We start from the raw sequence: 22653 nt of genomic DNA on the forward strand, positions 1-22653 counted from the left end.
TGTGGTCATTGGGCGGTTCACTTGAGGTCTGCTGTGCTGGCTGTCTGCGCAGAGCGGGGACAGCGCACAGGAAGAACACACACACACAGCCAACTATCTAACCCCAGTGTTAAGTGCTAAAGCCTGCAGAGCTCAGTGGTGTGGGTGTGTACAGAAATCAGAAAGACATGAAGAAATGTTAGTAAAACTGCAATAGGGTCAGGTGGTAAACAACCCTGTTCGGATCATGAGGCAAAACAATCCTAAATTTGGGGAGCAGAAGTTAGACTGGTCAAGTGCTCCCAGCTCACTGAACCCCACTGTGGAATCATACACTGACCACACCAAGAAAAGGTTTGGTATGAGAAATTCTGGCAGAACTAAATTCCAATATACTATCAAGTTTGCCCAGTAGCTTATGCATGGAGAGATGCAGAGTCAGCACCACAAGGACCTATAAATAAATGAAGTAGCAATCTACAAGATTGGTCAGAAAGTTGGCTGCCTAAAGCAGTTATTGTATCTATGCGGATTATTTTAGATGTAGTTTGACACCTTATTTCTCAAACTCCATCATCAGTGGTAGCACGAGAAAATTTGGCTAGACGGATTTGACAACCTCACCAGCAGGAGGAACTAAATAGCAAGTGTAAACTGTGTCTGATCATTAATATATGAATCCTATTTAAAATATACCTTGCAACATAACAATGGCTAGAATGGGTCAGAGCAAAGGTCCATCTAGCCCAGTATCCTGCCTCCGACAGTGGCTAATGCCAGGTACTTCAGAAGGAAGGAACAGAACAGGCAACTATTGCATGATCCATCCCATTGCCCATTCCCAGCTTCTAGCAGCCAGTGACTAGGGACACTCAAGGGTTGTGTCCCTGACTATCTTGGGTAATAGCCACTGATGGACCTATCGTACATGAACTAGTTCTTTTTTGAACCTATACTTTTGGCCTTCACAACATCTCCTGACAACGAGTTCCACAGGCTGACTGGGTGTTGGGTGAAGAAATACTTCCTTTTGTTTTAAACCTGCTGCCTATTCATTTCATTGGGTGACCCCTGCTTCTTGTGTTATGGGAAGGGGTAAATAACATTCCCCTAGTCACTTCCTCCACACCAGTCATGATTTTATAGACCTCTATCATATCCCCCCTTCGTCCTCTCTTTTCTTTGCTGAAAAGTCCCCGTCTTTTTAATCGCCCCTCGATGGAAGCTGTTCCATCACCTTAATTATTTTTGTTGCCCTTCTCTGTATTTTTTCCAAATCGTATTTACCTTTTTTGAGGGGGCGGCCAGAATTGCACACAGTATTCAAGGTGGTGAGCATACCCTGGATTTCTGTAGTAGCATTATATTTTCTGTCTTATTGTTTATTCCTTTCCTAATGGTTCCTAACATTGTGTTAGCTTTTTTGACTGCTGCTGCACATTAAGCAGAAAACTTCCATGACAATGCAGAGATCTCTTTCTTGAGTAGTAACAGCCAATTCAGATCTCATAATTTCATATGTATAGTTGGGATTATGTTTTCCAACGTGCATTACTTTGAACTGATCAACATTGAATTTCATCCATCATTTTGTTGCCCAGTCACCCTGGTTTGTGAGATCCCTTTGTAACTCTTTGCAGTCTGCATTAGACTTAACTACCTTGAGTAACTTTGTATCATCTGCAAATTTTACCACTTCACTATTTGCCCCTTTTTTCCAGATCATTTATGAATATGTTGAACACTGGTCCCCGTACAGATCCTTGGGGGACAACACTATTTACCTCTCTCCACTGTGAAAATTGACCATATATTCCTACCCTTTGTTTCCTCACTTTGAACTGGTTACTGATCCAGGAGAGGACCTTCCCACTTATTCCATGACTGCTTACTTTGCTTAAGATCCTTGTTAAAAGCTTTCTAAAAGTCAAAGTACACTATATAGACTGGATCACCCTTGCCCACATGTTTGTAAACCCCCCTAGAAGAATTCTAATAGATTAGCAAGGCATGATTTCCCTTTATAAAAGCCACATTGACTTCTCCCCAACACATCGTGTTCAGCTATGTTTGATAATTCTGTTATTTACTATAGTTTCAACCAATTTAGCTGGTACTGAAGTTAGACTTAAGGGCCTATAATTGCCAGGATCACGCCTGGATCCTGCTTCACATGTGCTATAGCAGGACATTCCACTCAAGGCAGCAGAATTTAGGCCTAGTTTGCACAGGATTCATGAGATAGTCTACCTATTAAACTCAATCTTTCTTCCACAGACCCTCCAGCCCCCTAGATTCTGGGCACACTTTATTTCTCCCCTAATATCTTTCTGGAGATGTGGCATCCAGACATGAAAGCTTAACAGTCCAGGAGCCGTCACGCCACCTATCCACATCAAACTAAACCCCAGCATGTCATTCAGCTCTGAAGCCCTCTTCCCAATATGGATGAAATCATGATAAAGCTACATGATTGGCCACAGGGACTGAGGGAACTAGGCAGAGCCTCAACCCATATTGTTTATACCAATATACCACAAACCAAGCGCCTGCTTATACCAAGGTCCCCATGCCTCACTTTAATATTGAAACACAAGAGCTGGAATCAGTCTGGTTCACCTGTGTATTCCTAGGGGTGTAAAAGGTATTCAAGTTATAAAAACGTGCTAGTGTTTATACTTTATTGAAGGTGTGTAGTTGCTGCCTGCATTAATCTCACTTATACCAGCTACACCCCATATTGTAAAGTAATATTTAAGCATTTATAGCATAAGCCTCTGTGACTGTATAAAGCACCAGATAGGAGAGAGATATTAGTGTCAAGTGCTGATCTTTAACAGAAGGTATGTCTTTCCCCAAAAGGAAGGCCTATCAACACCAGCCAAACTATTGTGGAACATCAAAGAGGACAAAAGACTTTGTTGATTGCTCATCCCTCAACCCCCATGAAGAAGAGACATGCAAGTGAACTCCTCCCAACAGCTGAGTTTGCAATTTGAAGCACAAGGGGGGAAAGAGATAAAACCCCTAACTCAAGGAAGCTGTAGATAGTTTATTAGAGGACTGGCTACCAGTGTGGTCTTTTGTGTGGGATCTGAAGTGCACTTAAGCTGGGGTAACTGACTGGTCCTTTGGGACTGGAAGTAATCTGAATATTGCTGTGATCTTTGGTGTACGGGATCACTTATGACAAAGGCAGCACACATGGGTGGTGGGACAGACCGGAATATCGAAGGGGCCTGTCTGAGACTCCATATTAGGGCTGTTATAGTGCTTGAGGAGTTCACACTTGATAACTGGTTGGTGAGATCTAAGTATAGAACTCAACCAGTTGGTGGTTTGTGCTCTGTTTCCTAACAGTCAGCCCTGAGGCTGGTACCCACCCTTGAGCCACTGCAGGATAGCTAGATAGATTCTCAAGCCCTTTTATATTTAAGGTCCAATTTGCCCCATCGTTGTAGCCTGATTGTAAAATTGGTTCCCTGGGCTTTTTCAAGCATGCTGTTCCAAGAAGGACTGCTGAGCAGAGATAAGGTCCTCCTATCATAGAATCATAGAATATCAGGGTTGGAAGGGACCCCAGAAGGTCATCTAGTCCAACCCCCTGCTCAAAGCAGGACCAAGTCCCAGTTAAATCATCCCAGCCAGGGCTTTGTCAAGCCTGACCTTAAAAACCTCTAAGGAAGGAGATTCTACCACCTCCCTAGGTAACGCATTCCAGTGTTTCACCACCCTCTTAGTGAAAAAGTTTTTCCTAATATCCAATCTAAACCTCCCCCATTGCAACTTGAGACCATTACTCCTCGTTCTGTCATCTGCTACCATTGAGAACAGTCTAGAGCCATCCTCTTTGAAACCCCCTTTCAGGTAGTTGAAAGCAGCTATCAAATCCCCCCTCATTCTTCTCTTCTGCAGACTATCCAGAAAGGGGAAGAGTATTTTCAGATACAGACTGGATAATTTAGTGAGGTGGGCTCTAAACTAGTTTCAACATGGAAAGGAGACAAAAGCCCACAGGTAAAAGTCCACAACATGCAGACTGGAGTGATGAGTCAGTAAGCATAGCAGGGACAGAGGAGAGATGAGAGGAATACAGAGGGGAAATCTAACAAACATCTTAGATGACTGTACAAGAATGCAAGAAGTCTGGGGAATGAACAGGAAGATTTAGAAATACTAGACATAATTGTGATTATTTGATTTAGAGACTTAGGATAATTCACATGACTGGAATATTGGTACAGAAGAGTACAACTTGTTCAGAAACAACAGGCAGGGAAAAAAGGGAGGAGGTGTTGCCTTGTATATAAAAATTGAATACACTGACATTGAGCTCAAGATAGAAGTGAAGGCAGACCTGTTCAAAGTCTCTCGGTAAGGATAAAAGGGTAAAAAAACAACAGACCACCTAACCAGGGGGAAGTAGTGTATGAGCCTTTTTTAAAACAACTAACAAAAATTATCCAAAGCACAGGATTTGATGGTGATGGGGGACTTCAATTGCACAGGCATTTGTTGGGAAAATAATACAGCAAGGCACAGATTACTCAACAAGTTCTTGGAATGCATTGGAGGTAACTTTTTATTACAGAAGGTAGAGTGCGCCTAGAGGGGAGGCTGTTCTAGATCTAATTCTGACAAATAGGGAGGAACTGGTTGAGAATTTGAAGGTGGAAGACAGTTTGGGAGAAAGTGATAATGAAATAGTAGAGTTCACAATTCTAAGGAATAGTAGAAAGGAAAACACAGCAGAATAAAGACAATGGACTTCAAGAAGGCATATCTCAAGGGAAAAAAAGTGTTCAGGGGAGTTTTTTTTTTTTTTAAAAGACATTATTGAGGACACAAGAGCAAACTAGCTCAATGGATAGGAAAGACAGGAAGTCTGGTAAGAACCCACCCTGGATTAATCAGGAGATCTTCAATGACCTGAAACTCAAAAGAGTCATGCAAAAAGTGGAAACTAGGTCAAATTACAAAGGACAAATACAAAAAACCCACACCACAAGTATGTAGGGACAAAATGAGCTTAAACTAGTGAGGGACATAAAGGGTAATAAGAAAACATTTTACAATACACTACAAATGAAAGGAAGACCAAGGATAGAGGAGGGAAAGACAGATCACAGAAAATGCATCAATGGCAGAAGTGTTAAATGCCTTTTTTTTTGTTTCAGTTTTTAACAAAAAGGTTAGCCATGAACTGATGATTAACATAATGAACATCAGTATAAATGGGGTAGAATCTGAGGCTAAAATAGGGAAAGAAGAAGTTAAGCTTAGATAAGTTAAATGTCTTCAAGTGGGGAGGGCCTGAGGAAATACATCCAACTTAGAATACTTAAAGAAATGGTTGAATAAATCCACACCCTGAACTCCATGAACTCAGGGAGGACAAGAGAGATCCCAGACGACTGGAAAAGGGCAAAAATAGTACCTATCTACAAAAAACAGAACAAGGACATTCCAGGGAATTGTAGACTAGTCAGGTTAACTTCAGTACCTGAAAAGATAATGGAGTAAACAAACAATTTGTAAGCACCTAGAAGATAATAAAGTAACAGTCAACATGGATTTATCAAGAACAAATCATGTCAGACCAACCTAATATGCTTCTCTGACAGGATAACAAGCGTTGTAGGGAAGCAGATGCGATATACCTTGAATAAGGGCATGTCTTCACTAGCAACGTTAAAGTGCTGCTGTGGCTTGTATAGTCACGGCATAGTGCTGGGAGAGAGCTCTCCCAGCGCTATAAAAAAAACCCACCTCCACGAGGGGAATAGCTCCCAGCACTGGTGCACTATCTACACTGGCACTATACAGCGCTGAAACTTGCAGCACTCAGGGGGGTGTTTTTTCATACCCTTGCACGAGAAAGTTGCAGCGCTGTAAAGTGCCAGTGTAGACAAGCCCTAAGACTTCTGATACTGTCACACATGATCTTCTCTTAATCGAATTAGGGAAACAGTCTACACAGCCTACTCTAGTGGGTGCACAGCTGGTTAGAAATACCATACTCAATAGTTATCAGTGGTTCACAGTCAAGCTAGAAGGGTATACTGAGCATGGTCCCGTAGGAATCAGTCCTGGGTCTGATTCTGTTCAATATCTTCATCAATGACTTGGATAATGGCATAGAGAGAGTACAGTTAAAGTTTGTGGACAATACCAAGTTGGGAGGCGTTTCAGTGCTTTGGAGGATCGGATTAGAATTCAAAATTATCTTGACAGACTGGAGAAATGGTCTGAAATAAATAGGATGAAATTAAAAAGGACAAATGCAAAGTACTCCACTTAGGAAGCAATAATCAATTGCACAAATACAAAATGGGAAATGAAAAACGATTGGGGGATATAGTGTGGATCACCAACTATGACAACAATGTAATACTTTTGCAAAAAAAATCAAACATTCCGAGATGCATCATCAGAAGTGTTGTAAGCAAGACATGAGAAGTAGTGCTTCCACTCTACTCAGCACTGATAAGGCCTCAACTGGAGTACTGTGTCCAATTCTGGGCATCGCACTTCAGGAAAGATGTGGAAAAACTGGAGAAAGTCCAAAGGAGAGCAACAAAAATGATTAAAGGTCTAGAAAACATGACCTTTCTTTCTATGAGGAAAAAAACAACTGGGTTTGTTGAATTTGGAGAAGAGAAGACTGAGGAGGGACGTGATAACAGTCTTCAAGTACAGAAAAAGTTAGAGAGGAGAGTGATTGATTGTTCTCCTTAACCACTGTGGACAGCACAACTATTAATGAGCTTAAATTGCAGCAAGAGCCGTTTAGGTTAGAGATTAGGAAAAACTTCCTAACTGTAAGGGCAGTTAAGCAATGAACAAATTATCTCAGGAAGTTGTGGAATCTCCATCATTGGAGGTTTTTAAGAACAGGTTAGACAAAACTGTCAAGGATGCTCTAGAACAATACTTAGTCCAGCCTCAATGCAGGGAACTGGACCAGATGACTTAGTAAGGTCCCTTCCAATCCTACATTTCTATAACACATGCCTACCATAAGTACTTCCAACAGGAGAAGGCTGTGCGTTCATTTATGCTGGGCTAAGTCATCAATCAAGATATTTAAGGGTATGGTCCCAAATTGTATCACATTTTTAAAAACATCTTTAAGTGATAACTTCTTTTTTTTTAAAGGAAGTTATTTTTTTATACACCTGATTAAACACCTGATTAAATCCATATTCCACAGCACTACTGCATGGAAAGTTTAAATCAATTGGGTTGAGATAATGAAACATCACATTCCTTCCAACCTAGCTGACACACTGTGTACCTTAGTTTGAGTCCAAAGGGTCATTCCAAGCCATTCACAGAATCATAGACTTTAAGGTCAGAAGGGACCATTATGATCATCTAGTCTGACCTTCTGCACAACGCAGGTCATGGAATCTCACCCACCAACTCCTGTAACAAACCCCTAACTTGTGTCTGAGCTACTGAAGTCCTCAAATCGTGGTTTAAAGACTTCAAGGTGCAGAGAATCCTCCAGCAAGTGACCCCGTGCCCCATGCTGCAGAGGAAGGCAAAAAAAAAAACAAAAAAAAACCCAGGGCCTCTGCCATTCTGCCCTGGGGGAAAATTCCTTCCTGAGCCCAAATATGGCGATCAACTAAACCCTGAGCATGTGGGCAAGACTCACCAGCCAGACACCCAGGAAAGAATTCTCTGTAGTAACTCAGATCCCACCCCATCTAACATCCATCACAGGCCATTGGGCATATCTACCGCTAGTAGTCAAAGATTAATTAATTGCCAAAATTAGGCTCTCCCCTCCATAATCTTATCAAGCTTTGTCTTGAAGCCATATATGTCGTTTGTCCCCACTGCTTCCCTTGGAAGGCTGTTCCAGAACTTCACTCCTCTGATGGTTAGAGACATCCAGAATAGAAGTTCTCCCTAACTGCTGTAGCACTGCAAATAAAAGCAGCTAGAGCAAGTATTCACATTTTAACATTCAATTATAAAAAGCCCAGTTGTTTCCTTCTGGAATAACAATGCAGCCAGGCCGACGTTATTCCAATCACAGAACTGTCCAGGAGATTTCATACCATGTATGTGGAGGTCCATTACTGCACAAGCCCAAAATGTTCCCACTGCAAGAACCAACTTAACTCCCAAGCCATTCAAGTGTCCTGGGTCATTGAGCAGACAAGAATGAAATGTTTTATACCTCCAAACAAAGGTATGGGATCCCACTTCAGAATAGTAGTTACTGAGATGGGATTAAATGACACTTCCTCTCACTCTGCCACTGCTGAAACTCTCTCCAAGTCATCAACAATATCCAAGACACGTATGCCAGAAGGGATGTGGCTTATTTGTCCTTGGTTTCCACTACTGTGTATTAAAGTGGTCTAGGGAGCACTGACTACTGCACTTCCTAGTCAGTGCAAGGCAACAATAATTTCAAAGTTCTCTGTAGGTTTGTGCATCCTCAAGGCAGTGAAGTCTGCGCTCAGGACTGCAAGCAAACGATTCCTGGATTATAAAAATCTAGTCTGTGGCACTGGCTTGCTGCTTGACCTTGGGCAAGTCACTTTGCAACTTCTGTTTCCTTATTGGTAAAATAGGGAGAATACTTAGCTTTCTGGGTGCTGGTAAGTACCTTATAAAAAGGGATGTATTAAACATAGTTATAATGGAACTCCGATTGGTTTTTCCCAGACACTCAAGAGGACATCATTTTACTGAACTACTTGTGTGAGCCTGTGTAAGGTCCTCCCAAAGCCTTAAGAAATAGAAATGCATAACTGGTGCCATTTACATTTGGATTAAAAGGATTTCACTTGTTGATTTCAAAGTGTTCTGAAGGATCAATATCATCCATCACCACCCTCCCATGAAGAATGTTAGTGCGGTTAAATGTTTGTCATAACTGCCAGCATCCCCCTCCCCTCAAAAAAGGGCAATCACATGGAAAGCAGCCAGATGAGAGCTTTCCATTAGGGTGCCCAAAACACCCAGCAAGATGGAAGTGGTATATTACCCTTGCATCCACCCCTGACAACTTTACAAACTAAACACATTGCTTATTTACATTCATTTATCTATTTTTATTCTATTTCTCGCATGGTCTTCAAATACAGTTTTACAGCTCATTTTTCTGCTACAGATACTGTTGATCTAAAAACAGATTAATGAAAGTGGCATTCCAACCTTAATGAAAATTCATAACCATGAAAGATATGTCAACTTATCACTATACAATCCTAGAGTGATGGTATTGGCCTGGACATTCCATCCACATTTGTACAACTAACTTCTGTAACAATAAAATTCATAGGAAGAGATTGTGGCAACTCCTTAAAAGCCAAGATATAAGGCCACAAGCATCCTATCCTGTAATGCTATGAATCCAGATCAAGTAGTAAATTGACTCTGGTATCCATAAAAAAAGAAAAAAAAAAAAAAGAAAAAAAAAAGGGAAAAAAAAACTACCACTCTTTCACCTGATAAATCAAGGGACCAGCTACTTACTCAAAGCTGTATTAAAACTAGTGACATTCAGCTCTGATTTACATGAGATCCCATAGCGTGACCCTATACCTCTCTCTGTAAATGAAATTAACTTGTTTAAACTTAAATACTTCACTATTGAATTAAAAAATTATTCACATTCTGAAAAAGAAAATATCCTATGTGACTGCAGTGGAAGGCCAAACATTAGCTTCTCCTTACAGGTTGCAGACATTTCTGCAGTCTAATGCCATTTGTTACAGCTTGTAAAATTTCTTCATAGCTACTCAGATGGGAGCTTTAATAAGGACCTGAATGCCACCAAAATCAAGAGGGACATTTAAAAAGAAGGAAGTTAAACAGTTGATGGTAGCAGGTGAAATCAGTAAGGTAATGTAATGTAAAGTGTATATTATTGGCCAATTACATCTCTGGAACACAGGGCTTCTACAGAAAAATCAATAACCCCCACAAATGGTGCAACTACCTCACTACCAGATCCCCTAACCATGCTGACTCCATCACATTAGTCAAATACATCAGATCTGGGTAAAAACATTAAACCCTTGGAATATCTGCAGTTATATTAATTAGGTAACCATTTAAATAAATTTGTAAAAATGTGCTTATTGTGGTGTTTCTTCTACAAAAAATCTGATACAAACATGCAGGATTTGAAGACCCTGATTTAGTCAAACCAGTATGAACAGTCTTTGAAACAGGAGACTGATCCGAAGACAAATTCTGACCATGGACCAGTTCCCTCTCACTTCATCCATCCACCTCTTCTTTGAGACTGCCACCAAAATTAACAGGTTCAGCAGGCCTCCCACTGAATTGCTGTTTCAGTCCCAGGAGAATGAATGATGATAGCACCAGGCAGTGGCAGTCTTGCAACAGAACTGTCTGTCCTCTGAAGGAATGATCCTTCTGGATCAGCATCTCTTACCCAACATGGTCAGTTTCCAGCTCTGGGTATGAGGCACAGTAGAAAAAGCCAACGCTGAGGACAGATTCATTCACCATTGTGGTTTTACGTTATTCAAAAGTGCCATCTTGGACCAATACCATTTCACTTTTCAGAAGAAAAAAATTACAAAACCAGTAAACACAAAGAAGTTATTAAGCATACAGCTAGTTTATATACACTGACATTTACAAGTCTGTCATTAGTGACTTTTGCCACAGACAACTGCACATTCGTCCCTACAAAGCACAAAGCCTGAACCAATGGTCATTAGCAGTGACAACTAGTCACTGTCTTATAAACAAGCATAAAAATAGCCAAAAACAGAACCGTCCATACCGGTCTTTAAATTTGCTGACTGACACAAGTAATCCTTCCCATCTCTGCAACATGAAGTACCCCAACTACACCCCTCCTTCCTCACATCCTGCTGTATGACACAGGGAAAAAGAAAATCAGATCTTAATAGTTACTCCAGATAAAGAGCACCATTCTGCTAACTGCGTATATGGATGCAAAGAACAGCTACCAACCACATCACTGGGCAGGAAGGGGGGGGGCTTTTCCCAGAGGATACAGCCTACACAAGATTCCCTGGCACTTCACACAAGACCAGGAAAGGACGACAACAAGGTTTCTCTTTTTCAGAGCTGGGTTTTCAGCAGCACTCTCTTCATCCAGCAAGTTAACGTTTGAAATGCATGATGGGTGGATTTTCACATAGCCCCTTCCAGCAAGTTGGCTGACTGCTGCGTTTGTGCAGTTAGACCATATGAAGATCCCCACCACCACCCACTCCGCTGTTAAGGGACTACAGTATTAGAACAGTTAATTGTCAAGGACTTCACAGGCTCCTTCCAAGGATAACAACATCCTTTGGAAATCCCTCCATTTTAGCTATTTCAAAACAACCCAGCTTGCTGTAAAATTCCAGGATTCTTTTATCATCTGGTCTCACTTCACAAAAAGCCCCACGGGAGCCTGAAGAAGAAAAAAAGAGGGGGTGGGTGGGAGGAGAAGAGTTATTGTAACAAAAAGACCCAAACTCTGCAAACTTGGTTAGATTCTTTTCCATTTTTTTTTTTTAAAAACATTTAAAACCGATCAAATCACTGAACCAGTGCCATACCTGGTATACCTATTACCAGAAACAAAGGCTAGATTTATGGTAACGTAGCTGATACCTCTCCACAAAGAGATTGTACGTTTTTCTGGATGGCTTGTAGACTGCAGCCTATCAGTTTGTAGTCAAATTGCCTCTACTGGCCTACTTCACATGAAAACATCATGAAGCTCAGGCTGAGAGAACAGCACCACAAAAGGGCATGTGAATTGTTCAAGAGAACTGCAAGCCTCAGGTATGCAGTGAGGCAAAAGGCCAAGTGCCTCCAGCATTCAAGAAGGAAGATCTCAGCATACTATCATACTTGGGAAATGGCTTCGTGATTTCAGCTGGGGAAATATAAATATTTGTGTGGCTGCTGGGGACCTCAGTTAGCCAAACTGCTCCCTCAGTTCTTCCCATTTCCTAATTTGCAAAATGTTGGCTACAATAGTATCTTTTACAGAAGATAGACAGTAGCATTAGAGCTAGAATGTGAAAGCAATTTATGAACAACCTCATGTGTGAACTTAGCAGAAATCAGATCTCGCAGGCTGACATGTGAATGCAAAATGCATTAGCACCACCCCCAGAACTCCCAGTTTGCCTAGCACCAAGGGGCTGAAGTGCTGTGGTCATTCTTAAATCACAGTACCCAGAGCTGCCCTCAACAATTCCAAGTGCAAAAAACTCACCATTAGCTTTCAGAGAGGACAACAGGCAGGCCATCATGCTTTTGGCCACACTCGGGTCAGTCACTTTTTTGTGGATGTCTATCTTTATCAGTGATGGGAAGTTGGCAAGGAATGTCTCTGGCAATACTTCCTGCTCTTCATGGAAACTCAACATTATTTTCTAAAGAGGACAGAAAGGAACAATCTTTTAATCATGATCAGTTTTGTTGATGTGGGCTGTTTTGTTCAGGGCTTTATGCCTCTAAAAGCATCACACACAAATCAGCAGAGACCAGGCACTTCAGATATACCTGCCTAAAGCAAAAACAAGCCTTAAGGATTTGCATAAAATCACCATTCACTGAATCCCGTAATTAGTGCTAGTTAGCCTTTTACCTTCATCCTCTTGACACAGGAAAATAAACCAGCTGTTTAAAAATAAAAGCAAGTTCTCTTTTCAGGAGTCTAGGCTCTGGTCTACACTAGGCGTTGAGGTCGAATTTAGCAGCGTTAAATCGATGTAACCCTGCACCTGTCCACATGACGAAGCCCTTTTTTTGACTTAAAGGGCTCTTAAAATAGATTTCCTTACTCCACCCCCGACAAGGGGATTAGCGCTGAAATCTGTTTTGCTGGGTCAAATTTGGGGTACTGTGGATGCAATTAGATGTATTGGCCTCCGGGAGCTATCCCGGAGTGCTCCATTGTGACCACTCTGGACAGAGCTCTCAACTCAGATGCACTGACCAGGTAGACAGGAAAAGGCCTGCAAACTTATGAATTTCAATTTCCTGTTTGGCCAGTGTGGCAAGCTGCAGGTGCCCATGCAGAGCTCATCAGCAGAGGTGACCATGATGGAGTCCCAGAATCACAAAAGAGCTCCAGCATGGACCGAACGGGAGGTACGGGATCTGATCGCTGTATGGGGAGAGGAATCCGTGCTATTAGAACTACATTCCAGTTTTCGAAATGCCAAAACATTTGTGAAAATCTCCCAGGGCATGAAGGACAGAGGCCGTAACAGGGATCTGAAGCAGTGCAGTGTGAAACTTAAGGAGCTGAGGCAAGCCAGAGAGGCGAACGGCCGCTCTGGGTCAGAGCCCCAAACATGCCGCTTCTATGATGAGCTGCATGCCATTTTAGAGGGTTCAGCCACCACTACCCCAGCCGTGTTGTTTGACTCCTTCAATGGAGATGGAGGCAACACGGAAGCAGCTTTTGGGGACAAGGAAGACGATGATGATGAGGTTGTAGATAGCTCACAGCAAACAAGCGGAGAAACCGGTTTTCCCGACAGCCAGGAACTGTTTCTCACCCTGGACCTGGAGCCAGTAGCCCCCGAACCCACCCAAGGCTGCCTCCCGGATCCACCAGGTGGAGAAGGGACCTCTAGTGAGTGTACCTTTTAGAATACTATACAAGATTTAAAAGCCAGCCTATTTAATGATTAATTTGCCCTGGCATTCGTGGCTCTCCTGGATGTACTCCCAAAGCCTTTGCAAAAGGTTTCTGGGGAGGTCAGCCTTATTCCATCCACCATGGCAGGACACTTTACCACTCCAGGCCAGTAGCACGTACTCGGGAATCATTGTAGAACAAAGCATTGCAGCGTATGTTTGCTGGCGTTCAAACAACATCCGTTCTTTATCTCTCTGCATTATCCTTAGGAGAGTGATATCATTCATGGTCACCTGGTTGAAATAGGGTGCTTTTCTTAAGGGGACATTCAGAGGTATCCGTCCCTGCTGAGCTGTTTGCCTATGGCTGAACAGAAACGTTCCCTGAGGTTAGCCACGCGGTGTGGGGGGAGGCAAAATGCAACCTTGTAATGAAAGCACATGTGCTATGTATGTAATGTTAATAGCAAGGTTTACTGTGAAAGAGTGTATCCATTGTTCTATAAAATGTGTCTTTTCAAATACCACTGTCCCTTTTTTTTTTTTCCCCTCCACCAGCTGCATGTGTTTCAAGGATCACAGGATCTTTTCCTTCCCAGAGGCTAGCGAAGATTAGAAGGCGAAAAAAACACACTCGCGATGAAATGTTCTGAGCTCATGCTGTCCTCCCACACTTACAGAGCACAGACGAATGCGTGGAGGCAGACAATGTCAGAGTGCAGGAAAGCACAAAATGACGGGGAGGAGAAGTGGTGGGCTGAAGAGAGGGCTGAATGGCGGCAGCGTGATGAGAGGAGGCAGGATTCAATGCTGAGGCTGCCGGAGGATCAAACTAATATGCTCCAGCTTATGGTTGAGCTGCAGGAAAGGCAGCAGGAGCACAGACCGCCGCTACAGCCCGTGTAACCAACCGCCCGCCTCCCCAAGTTCCATAGCCTCCTCACCCAGACGCACAAGAACTCGGTGGGGGGGCCTCCAGCCACCCAGCCACTCCACCCCAGAGGATTGGCCAAGTAACAAAAGGCTGGCATTCAATAAGTTTTAAAGTTTTAAACTTTTAAAGGTGCTGTGTGGCCTTGTCCTTCCCTCCTCCACCACCCCTCCTGGGCTACCTTGGTAATTATCTCCGTATTTGTGTGATGAATTAATAAAGAATGCATGAATGTGAAGCAACAATGACTTTATTGCCTCTGCAAGCGGTGATTGAAGGGAGGTGGGGAGGGTGGTTAGCTTACAGGGAAGTAGAGTGAACCAAGGGGCGGGGGGTTTCATCAAGGAGAAACAAACAGAACTTTCACACCGAGGCCTGGCCAGTCATGAAACTGGTTTTCAAAGCTTCTCTGATGCTCACCGCACCCTCCTGTGCTCTTCTAACTGCCCTGGTGTCTGGCTGTGCGTAACCAGCAGCCAGGCGATTTGCCTCAACCTCCCACCCCGCCATAAACGTCTCCCCCTTACTCTCACAGATATTGTGGAGCGCACAGCAAGCAGTAATAAGTGGGAATATTGGTTTCGCTGAGGTCTAACAGAGTCAGTAAACTGCACCAGCCTGCTTTTAAACATCCAAATGCACATTCTACCAGCATTCTGCACTTGCTCAGCCTGTAGTTGAACAGCTTCTGACTACTCTCCAGGCTGCCTATGTATGGCTTCATGAGCCATGGCATTAAGCCTGGGTCCCCAAGGATAACTATAGGCATTTCAACATCCCCAAATGTTATTTTCTGGTCTGGGAAGAAAGTCCTTTCCTGCAGCTTTTGAAACAGACCAGAGTTCCTGAAGATGCGAGCGTCACGTACCTTTCCCTGCCATCCCTCGTTGATGTTGGTGAAACGTCCCTTGTGATCCACCAGTGCTTGCAGCACTATTGAAAAGTACCCCTTACGGTTTATGTACTCGCCGGCTTGGTGCTCCGGTGCCAAGATAGGGATATGGGTTCCTTCTATGGCCCCACCACAGTTAGGGAATCCCATTGCAGCAAAGCCATCCACTATGATCTGCACATTTCCGAGGGTCACTACCCTTGATATCAGCAGATCTTTGATTGCGTTGGCTACTTGCATCACAGCAGCCCCCACGGTAGATTTGCCCACTCCAAATTGATTCCTGACTGACCGGTAGCTGTCTGGCGTTGCAAGCTTCCACAGGGCTATTGCCACTCGCTTCTCAACTGTGAGGGCTGCTCCCATCTTGGTATTCTTGCGCCTCAGGGCAGGAGAAAGCAAGTCACAAAGTTCCATGAAAGTACCCTTACGCATGCGAAAGTTTCGCAGCCACTGGGAATCGTCCGGGACCTGCAACACTATGCGGTCCCACCAATCTGTGCTTGTTTCCCGGGACCAGAATCGGCGTTCCACCGCATGAGCCTGCCCCATTAGCACCATGATGCCCACATTGCCAGGGCATGTGCTTTGAGAGAAGTCTGTGTCCATGTCCTCATCGCTCTTGTAACCGCACTGACGTCACCTACTCGCCCGGTTTCGCTTTGCCAGGTTCTGGTGCTGCATATACTGCTGGATAATGCGTGTGGTGTTTAATGTGCTCCTAATTGCCAAAGTGATCTGAGCGGGCTCCATGCTTGCCATGGTATGGTGTCCGCACAGAAAAAAAGGCACGCAACGATTGCCTGCTGTTGCCCTGACGGAGGGAGAGGCGACTGACGACATGGCTTACAGGGAATTAAAATCAACAAAGGGGGTTGCTTTGGGAGAAACTGAATGGCCGCCTCAAGAATAGAACTCAAAACCTCAAGGATGGAACTCAAAACTGGGTTTAGCAGCTCGTTGATTTCACAGAGCGAGGGAGGGAGAGAGGAGAAAACGAATACAAAACAGATCTGGTCTATTTCTTGTTTTGAGCCACTTCATCTATCTTTATACATCTTGCTGGCAGCAGACGGTGCAGTACGACCGCTAGCCATTGTCACCTCCTGGGTGCTCGGCAGAAGACGGTGCAGTATGACTACTGGCCATTGTCTTCTGCTAGCTGCAAATTAAGAGACAGTACACTGCCGGTAGGACTCAATAGCCATGAGACGAAACAAGGGAAATGACCTGGCTGAGCCACTCCCATGTTTGCCCAGGCGCCCGGTTAAAAGAGCACCCAGGACTACGTCGACGATGGCTACCAGTCATACTGCACTGTCTGCTGCCAAAAGGCAATAAACTGCTGCTGTGTAGCAATGCAGTACCACGTCCGCCAGCACCCAGGAGACATACGGTGACAGTTAGCTGAGCGGGCTCCATGCTTGCCGTGGTAGGGCGTCTGCACAGGTAACTCACGAAACAAGGCGCAAAACTATTGTCTGCCCTTGCTTTTACGGAGGGAGGGAACGGGGGCCTGACGATATGTACCCAGAACCACCCACGACAATGTTTTAGCCCCATCAGGCACTGGGATTTCTACCCAGAATTCAAATGGGCGGTGGAGACTGTGGGAACTGTGGGATAGCTACCCACAGTGCAAAGCTCCGGAAGTCGACGGTTGCTTCAGTACTGTTGACACAGTCCGCCGACTACATGCACTTCGAGCATTTGTCTGGGGACACACACTCGACTGTATAAAAACGCTTTCTACAAAACCGACTTCTATAAATTCGACCTACTTTCGTAGTGTAGACATACCATGAATTCCAGTCCGTTAAAAATGCAACCAAAGTAGCAAAGATCTGAATTCTAGCAGTTGGATAAAATGGTCAGGCAAGTACCTGAGGCTGTATTAATGTTGGAAAGACAAAAATAACTAAACAAGCACTGTACAAAATTACACTGCTCAGTTGATCTATTCCATTAAGGAGGAGATTCCATCAGTTCTACCAGGAAGTTAGACAAGAATTTTAGACGACCTCACCATTAGTGAAAATTTAGGTACTGGGTGCTGGTACAGCGACAGTAGGGAAGAGATCTACTGGTAGAGATCATCTGAAGTCCCTCGCTCTTAGGCACACTCAACTTTTATTTATAACACACTGAAGTGTCGCAGTGGTGGCAAAGTAGGAATGCACCTCAGATTACATATTATGGTAACACTTAATCTACTTTACAAAACAAAGCCCAACAAGAATTTATTTTCTCATACAGGAGGAACAATATTCACTCGCAAGGGGAAAAAATGTAACCAGTATTTAGAGCAATGAGTGCAGTGTAATGGGTAATCAAAAGGATTAAAAGGCAAGGAGAAAAATGTGACACTTTTCGTCTCAAGGCGCAGCTTCAGGGCTTCTGTCTAGCAGTCCTTGCAAGTAGAGGAAGACAACAGGAAGGCTACTGATGGATAGGAAATGTAAAACAGGGAAAGTGCCATCCTTTTGGAAAGGAACACTCCTTGAGGAATCTAAGAGTAGAGCACTCTCCACCCAGTGGCAGCACTGGCTGATAATTCTTACATTCTGGATGTGCAGTATCATGTGGAAACTTGAGAAGTTCACTCACTCAAGCCTGATGCCACTCTGCCCAGGATGCAGCCACAGGCTTAGTGCAGCAAGCCTTGCACTTTGCTGACACACAAGCCTCTCAGATGTAAGTGCTGACCCATTCAGCAAAACAACCCTTCTATAGGCCCCAAGTCCTTTTCTGCAACTCTCAGAGTATGAACAAGGCAAATAACTTCCCAAAGGATTGGGATCAGAGCAGGTAAATCCTAAGGCCCCTAGGTCAACCCAGATCTTTCCTAGTTTTCAGCTAGGAAGGAAGATATCCGGAAGTGAAATTCTGACATCACCATCAAAGAGGAAGTTAGGCCTTAGAAGAACTACTATCCTGGAGGAACACTAGGAAACCCCCTTGGAAAATCATCATTGCTGCTACTTCACAAACTGGTTGAACCATGTCAGGCTTAGAATGAACCTTTTTCTCCTTGGTCTTTTCTTTACCACAGCTAACTCAAGTAAGCTCCTGAACCAGATGGTCAAGGGATAGATATTAAAATCATGTGGCAGTTAAATTAAGTGGGCAAAGATAGGGCGTGCCCTCTTTTTTGAATTAAAAAGGTTTAGAAGGGAGAAATGAGAATAGTTTGATGAGTGAGAGGAACAAGGAATCTGTAGCAGCTCATGTTCAGAGAGAAGACCATCTATCCAATGTGCTCAGTGACCACTGGTCCTGGGAAAAGAAGAGTCTACCTCTCAGACTGTAGTCTGGAAAGGAAATCCCAAAATAGGCAAAGGGCAGTAAGACTGGGTGGATCTGGGTTTGTCTCCTTGTTTACAAGAGGATCCATTACCTGCATAAAGTTTGGTCTTAAGGAGGTATTGGATTTGGGAAGTGCATAACTGAAAAGGTCTTCAAGAAGACTGAACCCTTTGGATCAAACTGTCTGAGAAGCTGTAAATGGAAGAAACACTCTTCTGATGTCAGCCAATGTGGAATCCAAGAGATCACTAAAAAGGTGGGAATCTGTAAAGGGAAACCAACGCATTCTGTCCTGTGAAGCAGCACTTCCTTTCCTGATACTCAAAGACAGCTGCCTTTGTATGGAACTTGGAGGTGCTTCACTGCCCTGTGAGCTGTTACAGGAAGACTAGGTGCAGCACACCATGCAACTGTGAGTGGGGTGGCCTCACCAACTGAAGAATTTTCTATCTGAAGTTGGTCCATTGGTAAAGAGAGCAAGACACCAAATTTGGTTTTAATCTTCTGGAAACGCAAAACCTGTCCTCTACTGCAGTGTATTTTCTACTAGTGCTTTGCTCCATCTAATTTTAAATGGATCAAATGCTCAAGGTTGAAACTTAATACGTCACAACAGCAGAGATTAGAGACTCCAGAACAGTCAAGACATGAAGTTTCCACTCTGCAGGATTAGTGCATAAACTGGAGCACCAACTTCCCAGACACAACCTACCCTCAAGAATAGGAGAAGAAATAATCAAGACAGCTGCTAATCAAACCCATTCTACAGAGTATACAGCTATTTAGAAATGAAACTCATCACAGCAAACAGTATTCTATATTTTGCAGGCAAGGTCAATTGGATTGGGTTTGCAGATGGCATTTTTGTATTACAGATCTGTGTCAGAAGAAGATATGTATGTTCCCCTCCCATTTCCAGCCAGCTTTACTGAGGGAGCTTGAGCACCAGACTGTTGGTTGGTTCAGCCAGGATATGCAGAGACTGCATTGATCTTGGTAGTAGACTATTCCTTTACCATTCGGCAACCTTTGATATCAACCATGAGGTTCTGATGACTCAGAGGACCCTAGAGTAGACAAGAATTGTTCAAGTGGTTCAATTTTCCACAGACAAATGACAGAAGGTGACTCTGGTAACTGCTTATCTGCTTTGACGGCTTTCATGTAGGGTTCTATTGACACCTCTACTATTTAACCTGAGTCTCTAGCAGCTTGGGGACACAGTGAGATGATCTGAATGATGGTGCTATGATTATGTGGATGACAGAAAAGCATCAAGGAAACACCCTTGATGCCTAATACCTCTAACCACAATAGGAAGTTACAGTAAACACACACTCAATCCAAACAAGATTAAGGTAATGCTGGTAGAGGCAACAGGAAGGCTACTAGATAGCAGGGTGTTGCCTGCCTCTCTTGAAGGGTTTTGTCTGCACTTCATTTAGGTTGCTTTTGGATTCCCAGGCTGGCCCTTGACTTCCGAATGTAGCTGATGATCAATGTCTTACCTGCATCTGGTAAAGATACCAGATCTCTCCAGTGTGGACCTTGCTATGGTCCATCTGCATAGGTGTACCATACAAGGAGCACATTATACCAGTTCTCTGAAGTATGTGCTGATTTTCTATTCCTTTCCAAGAGCAATTCAAGGCTGTGCCTAGGATCTAAGCCATGTCAAACAAGAGGCTCTCCCCCATACTGCTGTCACAACTGATGTGCATTTACTCTTAGATTTGAATGTCAGAGCTAGAGGCAGGGAAGTCTCAGAGGAGGACCCTTCCCTCTAGAACTTTGTTTCACCTCCTGGGTCTGAACAAGCAAGGGTGTTCAGAGGCACTCATATGACAGGCTGTTTGGTGGGGGTGGGGGGGAAGAAATCCCTTTTTTAGTTTGATTAGTAACGCATATTAATTTTTTTTTGAATTGTGATGTCTCTTGAGCCGGAACCATACTTTTCTGCTTGGAAAGCTCCTAGCATACTGTAAGCATCAAAAAGATACCACGCTAATTATGTTAATTATTGTACATGCACAGTGGCTACACTATCAATTATTTTTCACTGCATGCGTCTGATGAAGTGGGTTTTAGCCCACGAAAGCTTATGCTCAAAATAAATTTGTTAGTCTCTAAGGTGTCACAAGTACTCCTCGTTCTTTTTAATATCAATTACAACTCACATTCATATATGATTTTGTAGTGAAGACAAATTTTGTTTACTTGTAAAATGCCCAGATACCATGGTGATAGGCATGGTATAAATGCTTACACAGATCGAAGCATGCTGTTCTAATGATGAGAAAGCACACAAGGCAAGTGGATAACAAATACCTCTTTAAGAAACAGGTTTGTAACATTCAGCACAGTTCCAGTCTCATGGGATTACTAACCTCTGCTTCAGACAGTTCTTTATCACCATTCGGCTTACTGTACTTTTCCTGCATAAAAGGGATCCAAGAAATTTTGCATTTTTTAATGAAGGGTGTTACATCGACAGTGCCCAAAGCATAGCCACATATGCCATCCTCATCTTCAAGGACAAAGCAGTAATCCAGACTGAGGGAAAGCAGGCCTCCCACTAACCTGCAGAGAGGAGAGAAGTATCTGGCTGAGCTCACGACACAAACAAAGCAACAAGTCACTTCAAACTAGGTATTGTCTTTGTAGGTTAATAGTCAGGATATTGTACACAAGGAACGAGAGTCATTATACCAGGGTGGAAGATGAAGGCGTTGATCTACTCAGTCACTTAGGACCACATTTTCCATACTGCATGTGTAATCACCACCACTCTGCACAAATTGCAAGTGCAGCTATGAAGATGTAGAAAATCAAATATGAAGTGTTCAGGCCATGAGATCAGTGAGGTTGTGGCTCAGCAGCAAGGAGAAAGGGGACTAAGACCCAGCTGCCATTCCATTGCAATGGACAGGCTTCCTCCTGCCAGGGCCCCAGTGAGCCCACCCTTCCCATCGTCATGGAGCTGAGGGAGCAATAATAGAACCTTGTAATGACATGCCCTGCCAGCAGACCTATAGTCTGCAACGTAACTCTCCTCTCTTCTGATTAGCTGCAGTAAACCATCTCTTTCAACCCACTCTAATAGTTCCTGCAGACATGTCCATGCTGCTCTCCACCGTTCCTTCTACCTTCTTTTTTATCGCATTTCTACTCATCTCTTCCCGTCCCCCACATGATACAGCTGTCCCATTACTTCAATAAATCAAAACATTAACAAGATGGGAAGAGAACTCAAATAGCTCATGCTCAAGAAGCTAAAAAGCTCAGCCTTCCCTTCTGCTTTCATCTCACTCGTCATTTCTTCATCTAGTATTTAGGCTGTGGTGTGGAGAGTGCATCTTGTCTTCATCTGTGATGAACCTCACATTTTTATAAAATACATTTATGTACCTTAAAAAGATAGTTGATGGCTAGTAGAATGTTTTACAAGACAAACTCAGGTATTTAAACACAATCTAAAACACGACTCTGAAAGGAAGCTGAAGCAAAAAGGACAGGGGATAACTAAAAACACATTTATATCCAGGACGTTAAAGAAAACTCCCACCAGTGCTATCACTAGATCTGAACCAGTGGAAGCGCTAGTGTAGAAGGCCCACCACTTTAAAGCAGCTTCAAGTATATCTAATAAAAAACTGATAAAAAGGGTCAGTTTGCAGGAACCTGGTTTATACTTGAATTCTCACTGGTGCTACCACCAGTTCAGCTGACCCACTGCTGAGAACGTCTACACCGGGGAAATGTACAGAGACGAGTTGGAAGTAAAACCTTCAATAAAACAGGCATTTGAGTATAAATGGAGTAACAACTACTGTCTTGGAAGTCTGACTGCCATTCAATTATACCTTTCAGAAGTTGATGTGGAAAAAGGTGGTAGTCCACTTCGGAGTCTTGTCTCTTCTCTCGT

At 43.4% G+C, this 22653-nt stretch overlaps 1 protein-coding gene across 5 annotated transcripts in view; it reads right to left on the reverse strand.

Moving 5' to 3' along the window:
- Positions 1-9035: 9035 nt before the first annotated feature.
- Positions 9036-22653, reverse strand: part of OGA (O-GlcNAcase) — a 42869-nt gene continuing 29251 nt past the window's right edge. For 3 of the 5 annotated variants that reach the window (XM_038411784.2, XM_043518232.1, XM_043518231.1), the window contains exons 14-16: positions 21116-21308; positions 12224-12383; positions 9036-11407 (exon numbers count right to left, since the gene is read on the reverse strand). In XM_038411784.2, coding sequence (XP_038267712.1) covers positions 11271-11407; positions 12224-12383; positions 21116-21308 — 490 coding nt within the window. In that variant the 3' untranslated portion in view covers positions 9036-11270. Of the gene's footprint in view, positions 11879-12223; positions 12384-21115; positions 21309-22653 lie in introns of all 5 variants that reach the window. The other 2 variants (XR_006282548.1, XM_043518230.1) reach the window with 2 other exon arrangements.

The sequence above is a fragment of the Dermochelys coriacea genome, chromosome 7 (assembly GCF_009764565.3).
Source record: "Dermochelys coriacea isolate rDerCor1 chromosome 7, rDerCor1.pri.v4, whole genome shotgun sequence".
Classification (NCBI taxonomy): Eukaryota; Metazoa; Chordata; order Testudines; family Dermochelyidae; genus Dermochelys; species Dermochelys coriacea.